The 9,248-nt window shown below is 49.7% G+C and overlaps 1 protein-coding gene across 3 annotated transcripts in view; it reads right to left on the bottom strand.

Moving 5' to 3' along the window:
• Nucleotides 1-1,456: 1,456 nt before the first annotated feature.
• The window catches only part of GARRE1 (granule associated Rac and RHOG effector 1), an 83,491-nt gene continuing 75,699 nt past the window's right edge, over nt 1,457-9,248 (bottom strand). For all 3 annotated transcript variants that reach the window (XM_030297643.1, XM_030297645.1, XM_030297644.1), the window contains exons 11-14: nt 7,041-7,206; nt 6,124-6,261; nt 4,525-4,603; nt 1,457-4,075 (exon numbers count right to left, since the gene is read on the bottom strand). In XM_030297643.1, coding sequence (XP_030153503.1) covers nt 3,767-4,075; nt 4,525-4,603; nt 6,124-6,261; nt 7,041-7,206 — 692 coding nt within the window. In that variant the 3' untranslated portion in view covers nt 1,457-3,766. The remainder of the gene's footprint in view (nt 4,076-4,524; nt 4,604-6,123; nt 6,262-7,040; nt 7,207-9,248) is intronic.

Below are 9,248 nucleotides of genomic sequence, written 5' to 3'. Positions count from 1 at the left end.
ATCCTCTCACAGTGTCATGATTGGCATGCTGTGTTTCAGCTACACTTTTTTAAAAATTATTTTTTTTTAAAGTTTATTGACTTATTTTGAGAGTGTGAATGAGAGAGAGAGAGAGAGGGAAAGAGAGAGAGCGGGACAAGGGAAGAGAGAGAGGATTCCAAGTAGGCTCTGCACTGTCAGTGCAGAGCCCCACATGGGGCTTGAACTCACCAGCTGTGAGATCACCACCTCAGCCAAAACCAGGAGTCGGATGCTTAACAGACTGAGCCACCCAGGCACCCCCCCTGCACTTTTTTTTAACGTTTATGTATTTTTGAGAGAGTACAAATGGAGGAGGGGTAGAGATGGGCCGACAGAGGATCCGAAGCAGGTTCCGCGCTCAGCTACACTCTTTGAGCTGGACGCCCTACTTTCCCAGGATCCCCCAGGTGGAAACGGAGGGTCACCAGCCTCACAAGGACCCTCTTGCTGTTCAGGCGTAACATCTGTTCAGCTTTCCACTCTCACCCATCTGGCACATAGCCTGGCCACAGAACTCTTCTGTCTCCACCACTGCTGTGAATTGAAACCAGTGAACAGCACTAAGTACTGGTGGTAAACAGAGCATGCTTGAATAAAATGCTAGCATTTTAATAGGTACTTCTGGGGTATTTCCTATCACACTCATGCAACATAGCTGTTACTAAGTAACCTTGTCCTGAGGTGCACTTAGAAGGCTCTGGGTCTTGGTCCCCATGCTCAGCTTCTGGGCAGAAAGAAGTCTTAGTATTTATACTGGTATGTTATAGATTAATGCTTGTATCTTTTCCCGAGGCCATGAAAAAAAGCTTCAATCAAGTACTATCTTGCTGTAAATGAAAAGTTGAAATTCCCCTGTAACCCACCCTCCCTTTGTGGTTCCCACTGAACAAGCTTCCCATTGCTTAGCAGGAAGGCATCCTCCAATGAGACTAGTCCTTGTCCCTCCCTGTAAGGTATGATCTCCTTGCCAAATATGGGATCCCTGGTGGAGCAAGGGGAGAGCTCATCCCTGGGTCTGCTCCTTGGAAAGGCTGGTTGGGCAGCTCACAGCGCCCCTGGCTGGTGGAATGGGGGTACTGGCGGACCACAACCCAAGGAGAGAACTTGCATCCCTCCAGGTGGCTCCTTCACCGTGACGCTGGCTCTGTCCTCACAGACGTCTATCCGGATCTCCTTTGGCCTTAGGGAAGCTGGCTGGAGACGGATCTCCTTTGGCCTTAGGGAAGCTGGCTGGAGACGTGCGGTAGTTGTCTGCTTCCTGCCCGCCCACCCCAGCTCATCCCAACACTCCCAGGGTTCTTTCCTCTTGCGAGGTCTCAGAATCAGAGGACAAACTGACCTCAAAAGCAATGTGGGTGCAGCTTTTCAAAGTAATGAATCAGGCAGGGCTTCTCACATGTCTGCTGCAGTTCATTTTAAACAGAGATACAAGATGTTATTAAATGTATATTTTTAATAAAGCCAATAGTTACTTTACTTATAGGAGCTTTAAAAGTAAGATACAAAATGTAGAGTTCCAGTTTGGAAGCGCTGTAACTATTCACACGATGTCCTGCTGATGCCCGAGCAAGGCGGCCACGCCCGGCCATGCAAAGGACACACACACTCACACACGCACACACATGCGCTTTGGCGAGACCCCTCTGCCGAGCGCAGCACCTGGAATAACCAGTGTTCAGAGCAAGGTGGTGCTGAGAACACAGCACCTGCAAGGAGACCACACAAACAGTTTCACACAGTCTCACAGCCCACGGAGATGCAATTACGAAATGTCCTGCTTAGTCGAGCAAAACAGACTGGAAAGTGACAATTAGCGGTGTCGACGTCACCTGCACTGGGGCGTCAAGGGCTGACCTCTGTCCAGGGTGAGGTCCTTGGGGAGGCACTATTAAAACAAGAGTACTTCAGTATAATAGAACTTGAAATACAAGGGACTGGGGACACGTTACTGAAGGGAACAGAAAACTATCTTACGAGGGAAACAGCCACAAACAACTTCAACAGAGATTAGTGCACACACCGACGGCTAACACAGACAAGGGCCACGCGGGGTGGGCGCAAAGCACGTGCCTGGAAAAGTCTATGTACAAAATAGTTCTCTGTAAACGTGGTGAGGTGAATGTTCGGAACCCGCGGTGAAAGGATCAGAAGTACAGGCAGCAATGGCAACCCCCACAGCACAAAAGACGACACCCGAGCCCTGGGAGCAGCCTGGCAACACAGTGCTAAGAACTCAGATGGCTGGGCTCAGACACCCTAAGGGTCCTCTAGAATTGGTGTGTATACATACATATACGTATATCTTTTTTCTTTTTGGTATTTTTAAATATAAATTTACTTATATCCGTAGAAAAATGAGAACATAAATGTGTTATTACAATCTTCGCTGGAAAAGCTTATGTGGAGTTAGAAAGAATAAACCATTTATTAGTAGTTAACATATATATTAAAATGGTTTAATGATTTAAGAAAATATAAAAAAAATATTAATACTGTCAAACTTTCATACCAGAAAATATTATGGATTTTTCTCAATTAGACTTTTTCAAAGATGAAATATGAAAAATTTAAATAAGTTTTATATAAAGAACTTCTGTAACCTCAATTAATATACAGTGGGATATGTCTATTCTATATAGATATATTTATTATTATTTCTCAATTTAAGCACCATTCAATTCTTCTGGATCCATTCTGGCTGGAAAATATCCTTAAATCCACAGGATGTCATCTATTTAATGGCACATGTTAACTGAAAATGAGGTGGTTTTTTGTTTGTGTTTTTCTAAAGAAAAGACTTTAAATTAATTCCTGTCTACATCGTAATTGGTTTGTCTTGAGCCAGCTCACAAATGTTACTGCAATTTCAAGTGCAGGTGCGTCTGTGCAGCCTCTTGACCACACCCCCACGTTCCGAGACCGTGTCAAAGCCTCTGGCCATGTGTGGATCTGAGGGCAGCAGGTGCAGCCTGACTCTGCACACGGACAGCAGCCAGCTGGCTCATCTCCATGCACCATCAGGAATATGCCTCTGACATCAGTTTTACGATCCTGCTTTTGTAAATCCGGTAAAGACTGCACCCCTTGGGTGCTGCTGGGGTGGCGAGGGGCTGCCCACCCACAGAAAACCCAGGTGATTGCTTCCGATCACAAATATTCTATACTTTGCCCATTTTGTTTAAGCTTAAATAAAGATAGTGTTGAACAAACCTCCGGCCTCTATATTTGTTATCTTAAAATCTTCAATGCATTTGGGGCAGGAGATGTTTTAACTAAAAACCTATATGAAAAATAGCTACAAAATACAGTGACTGGTGTGGTCATCACTCAATGCGTTAAGAAGGGGGAGGGGAGGGTTTCAGAAGAATGGTCAGTTTTGCTCTCAGCCTTTAGGCCTGATGCCTTCCCAACACACACAGTGGGACTACAAACTAGAGAGCTGTGTTTCTCAAAGTGTGGCCTCTGGCCCACCTGCATCAGAATCACCGGAGGAGCTTATTAAGCTCGAAGATCCCCCAGCATCTCCCTGAGGGTCAGAAACCTGTCTCCAGCTGGCCCTCCAGGGGTCCGATGCCTCCAAAGTTTGAGAAGCCAGGCCTTGAAGGCTTGGAGCTGCCAACTACCCCCATCCCCAAGGAGCCCTGCCTGGGACAGGGGTGCACTGGTCCTCTGGGGGGGCTGGTGCCAGCTAGTCAGGGTGGGGATGCTGGCCCCAACAGCTCTGGGCGGGCAGGCCGGCCCTGGGTCAGTACTGGGGCAAGTAGGCCGGCCGGCGCTCAGCCTTCCCGGGGAAGGCCTTGAAGCCCTTGGGCGCTGCCTTGTGGGCTGGTGGGGGCGGAGGCTGCGGTGGGGTCTGCACGTAGGTGAAGGAGGTGGCGCTGCGATCGCTGGTCGCGGCCCACACCGGGGACTGCAGCATCTGCATGGTGTCGTTCCACTGGCTGCCGGGGCTGGCGACTGCGTACAGAGGTGTGCTCGGGCTCGGCAGCGTGCTGGGCACCGGGGAAGGGTGTTGCCAGGGTGCTTTGGGTGGCCACGTTTTGGTTTTGTTATCCTGAGAGACAGAAGAGGGTTCTTAGGGGCATTTCTGGCAGTTCATTGTCTTTTCCCACCTCCCTAGGTCTCTGGTCCTGACACACACCTAGGAGCCACGTGCGAGCCCCACACCTCCCCACGGCCCCGGGACAGCCTCGTCCAATCGAACCTGCAAGGACAGAAATGTTCTGTGTCTGCGCCGTTCAACACAGTAGCCACTACCACATATGGCTAGTGTCACTAAGGAACTAAGGAATGTTGCAATTGAAATAGCCACGTGTGGCTGTTGCCTGTCACCGTGGATGGCACAGCCCCAGAGCTTCCTGTAAATCTGGCTCTGAGTCAGCTGAGGTAGTTAAGAACCTGTCATTGCTTTGAAGCCCTCTTAAAACTGAAGCTTTGCAACTTTGCTCATGGTCTGCACCCCAGAGAGCCAGCCCTCCTTGGCCAGAACAGGGCCCACCATACCTGGTTCACGTCCTCCACGGTGCTAAGAAGAGGTGGTGAGGGCAGCGTGCTGGTCTCCTGTTCTCCACTGCTGTGTTTCCTGAAAGAACCCGGAGCTCAGCACGGTGGGCCCCTGCTGTCCCACCCAGCTTGCCTCCCGGGGACACACTGGCCACCTGGCTCTGGTGGCTCTGGGCACTGGTTCTAGGTGGGGAGGCCTCGGTGGGTCGCCAGTGAACGGAGCACTCCCGGAAGCCGCCACAGGCTTGGGGAGGTGGGAGTGGCAGGCGTGAAGACGGGCACTGGCCATTCCCCTGGCTCTGGCTTTTGTGAATTTATTCAACAGATACTGAATGCTTCCCGTGCCCTGGGGAAGTGGGACTTAAAAGACTGTTGGTGTGAATCACAAACATGAAAAATTTCTGTTCTGACGCTGAACGACATAGGCAGGGCGGAGCAGGCTCGGGGCCCAGTAAATCAGTCTGCTCCTGCAGATGGACGGCAGTGTCTGCAGAGGCAGTGCTGCACATCGATGTCTCACTGCCCTCTCCAGTGTCCCTTGTCTAAAACAGACATCTTACATGCTACCCCTGGTCAGTTCCACTCCTCCTGCCTCCTCCTGCCTCAGTTCGCAGCATCCCCTTCATCCAGATGCTCTGGCCAAACAAAAACTTGCAGAGCATCCCTGATTCTTCTCTCTGACACATACCCCACTGCCAATTTCTCACCCTCATTTTGTTCAGTTTTCTGCTCGTCAGAAGCCTCCTTGACCCTTATATTTTTCTTCATAGCACCCAATCCATCCTGACATGTTTGTTTGTTTTAAAGCTTATTTACTTATTTTGAGAGAAAGAGAGTGAGCAGGGAATGGGCAGAGAAAGAGGAAGAGAGAGAGAATCCCAAGCAGGCTCTACCCTGGCAGTGCCTGACTTCGGGCTCCCAACTCATGAACTGTGACATCATGACCTGAGCTGAAACCAAAAGTCGGATGCTCAACTGACTGGGCCACCCAGATGCCCCTCTTTTCTTCTCTCTCTCTCTCTCTTTTTTTTTTTTTTTTTGAGTAAGCACCATGCCCCATGTGGGGCTTGAACTAATGACCCTGAGATCAAGAGTTGCATGTTCCACTGACTGAGCCAGCCACGTATCCCTACTTTTAAAACTTCTCAGACCTGAATATACTCCATTACTATTTTTTTCACCGAAGAAACAGGGTCAGAGAGGGCCAGGCCCTTGTCTGGAGTTGCAAAGCCTGACTAGAACCTGGTTGACCCGGTCCTGCTCCTCCCATAGAAAGGGCTGCCTCTCACACGACACAGTCCAGTGTCAGCAGACCAGACCCTGTCTCCAGAACCCTCCCCTGCCTCACACTGGTATTTTTGGCTACCGCTTGCATTAGACTGTTCTGCCAGCAAAACCCAACCCAATGTCAAGTCACCTGGGCTACAAGCCTGCATGGTAGCCAGAGAGGACTCAGCAAGACAGTGGTGGCCGAGGCCCTCTGCCTTTCCCACACCAGGCTGACTGGGGACAATGCGGTTCCCGAGCTTTCCAGAGGAATAAGCTGTGGATCGCATTCTTGTGCCCCTCTGTCCTTTGCACTTGAAAATCTCTTCATACCTTCTCTGCTTGACAGCAGCAACGAGGTCGGGCCCTGAAAACATGGAGAACAAGCTGTCTCCGTTGGCGGAGGACGTCTCATCACTTGAGCTGGCAGAGTCTGCCTGAGCACCCGACCAGCCGCTGTGTAGGCCGTCCCTGAAAGCCAAAGACAGAAGGTGGTCCCCGGGCTCCTGCGGCCGGCCTGGACACCAGCTGGACAGCCCCCAGGCCGGCCGCCCGCCTGCCCCAGCCCTGAAGGAACAGTCTTTATCCTGCATTCATCCAACAACCAGACAGTGGTCTCTCACCTCCCCTCCTAAAAACCCGAGCAGTTCTTCCTGTCCCTTATTTCAAAAGTAACATGTGCTCATCGTTGCCCTGTATTCTTCTCAGAAGACTGTGCTCTGCATAGGAAATTCATTTGAGAGCAACAAGTTGAAATGGTCTTTGGCCGTCTAGACTTATGAACCAGGTGGCAATAAGAGACGTGAAAAGTCAACGTCCGGTTGTCTTTAGGATGAAAATCCCGTTGTCTCACTACACTGGCCTCTGGATCATACACCTTTGCTTTTTGGAGGCTACAAGAGCCACATTCCGTAAATCACATGGGTTCCACGGCCATGCCCATTTCAACATCAAGATCGTGGTAAACATGCAGTTACCTCATAAACACCATTAAATAAGTTCCTCGTTTAGGGCAGAAGAGCACGTGTTGAAAATTATCAATTTATACTGATGATGGTGTTTACAGAGACACATCATGCCACTTGGCATTGTAAGAGTCTGTCACAGAACTCTGACCTCCTGAAGGGTTGACAAGATGTCACTCTCTCATCTGGGGCCTTGGAAATGAACTGCCTGGTAAGAGTGCACAAGGGTCCCACGGGGCTTACCCCAGTCCCAAACTCCGCCTCCCTGACACACGCAGCACTCACCCTTCTGTGAAGAACTCTGGGAAAGGCCAGGTCCGATGGGCATCATCCATGGGTGGCCAGTGGCCCCGGGGGTTGCCTGGGCGGCGACCGTGTTGAACTTGCCTTTTCTGCTGCATTGCCTGGCTCACTCCTGCCACATAGCGTGCAAACTCGGGGTCTGAACCCACTGTGTCAAGACAAAGGGACAAATAGGTTTTGGGGTCACACTGGCCTCTTGTTTCCTTCCCTGCCTCCTGAGGATGTGCTGGTCACACACACAATGAAAAGTGCCAAGGCGCTGCCGGGCTTGTGGCCCAGAGCAGCAGGACTGCCCGGCAGCCCGCCATGGTGAGATGGGCTCTCAGCCACAGGTCTGAAGCTGGGGTGTGGTGTGTGCATAGGGACTGTCAAAGAAGGGTTATACCTAGGACAGAGGCAGGCTGACTCTGAACAAAAGACCGAGAACACAAAAGGATCCATGATTAAATGTTAAACACCAGTTACTTTAAAAATTCCCAATGTCTGGTGCTACATACTTAAGAGCTTAGAACATCAGATGATGTCTTCGGCCAACTGATAACCTGATAGTTATCAGAGCATCATGGTCAGTCAGAGATATGTCATTCCCACGCGGCCCAACTCGAATCCAGGATTTTCCTGGATACTGGACGGCAGACCTACTCATTCAGTCTGAAGATAACAAGAGTGGTAATGGAGGAGTTAAAACTTCAGAATGCATTAAGAGGTGACTGGAAACATACCGGACAGAGCCGAGTAAGGATGGGCAGGAGAGAAAACAGCATAAAAGGCATGACAGAAAGCGTCAGACAAGAAGATATGGCAGGAAAGTATCTACGGATCACAAACTGAATAGGCCTCAGCAGTGTATACTTGTCAGCTTTAAGCTGGTGAAGGTACCAGGGCACGATTGCATTACTGGCCTGTCCTCAGGGCACTGCCACAGGACAGCTGCGTGAGACTGCCCTGTGTGCAATGCACAAAGATGCCCACACTGGGGTGGTAGTGCTGGGCCGAAACCAAGGCCCCCTTCTCAGTGAGTCAAACCATGCCACCAGGGGCCAGAGTGTCTGTGCAGGGCGGGGTGTGGGGGGGCACTCTGCTCTCCCAGGCCCTACCCTAAAGGGTGCCTTCTGAAACTCATCTATCCAGAGGAGTGCCCTTCCTTAATTTGGAGAAAGGGCTATAGAGACCTTATGCTCTCAGGTGGGGTCTGCAGGAAGGTACATAAGGACCTGCAGGTCAGAAAGGAGGAGCCAGAAGCAAAAGCCAGTCAAGTCCTTAGGCTAAAGACATAAAGGCTGCCCAGGCCTCAACAAAGATCAAAGATCTGGCAAAATTCTGCCAAACACCATTTATACTCTGGATTTAATTACATGACTATCAAAAGACGTACCGTTTAACAGCAGCTGAGAAACCATGCTGCACCCACCCCAGTCAGGGGCAACCAGGTAGGCCTGCTCTCCCTGTGCCCCGTGGGCAGGGCTGCCCACATCTACCACCCAAGGACAGCAGGAACAAGCAAGCACGAGCAACGGTATGAGGAATTTTTAGAAGACATAAGAAAACATTTCTTTCCATTAATAGTTAATGCCAGGTTGTTTTAGCAGTGGATCTCCTCTTCCACCGGTTATTTCTATAAATATTTGCTGTAGTTATTTATAATACTTCACAGTATTCTCCTTGTGAATGAGACATATTTTCTATTCTGTATACCTTTTGCTAAATTCGAGAAGACATTAATGGATTTCTCTGTATTTATCTTCCATCCACCTGCCTTACCGACTTGCTTACTAATTTTAGAAGTTTTTTTATTGAGCTTTCTTTTTTTCTAATTCTACTGCCAGCAAAAAGATGGTTTTCTTTTTTAAAATTTGTTTATTTGTTTTTGAGAGAAAGAGCGTGAGGGAGGGAGGGGCAGAGAGGGGGAGGGGAAAAAGGATCTGTGCCGACAAGAGACAGCCTGACATGGGGCCTGAACTCATGAACTTGAGATCGTGACCTGAGCCAAGGTCGGAAGCTTAACCGACTGAGCCACCCAGATGCCCCCAGAGATGTGCCTTTTAGTGTATCTTTTTCTTTTGCCGTGTTTGCTAGAAAGTCTAAGACAAAGTTATATGCTGTTGGTGGTAATAGCTGTCACCCTGTCTGGGTCATGATTCTAACTGGAATGATTTTGTTTCACTATATAGAGTACTACTTGCTACTGGC

The sequence above is a fragment of the Lynx canadensis genome, chromosome E2, assembly GCF_007474595.2.
Source record: "Lynx canadensis isolate LIC74 chromosome E2, mLynCan4.pri.v2, whole genome shotgun sequence".
NCBI classification, from domain to species: domain Eukaryota; kingdom Metazoa; phylum Chordata; class Mammalia; order Carnivora; family Felidae; genus Lynx; species Lynx canadensis.
The sequence above is the reverse complement of the archived record's forward strand: the minus strand, read 5'-3'. Positions and strand labels throughout refer to the sequence as shown.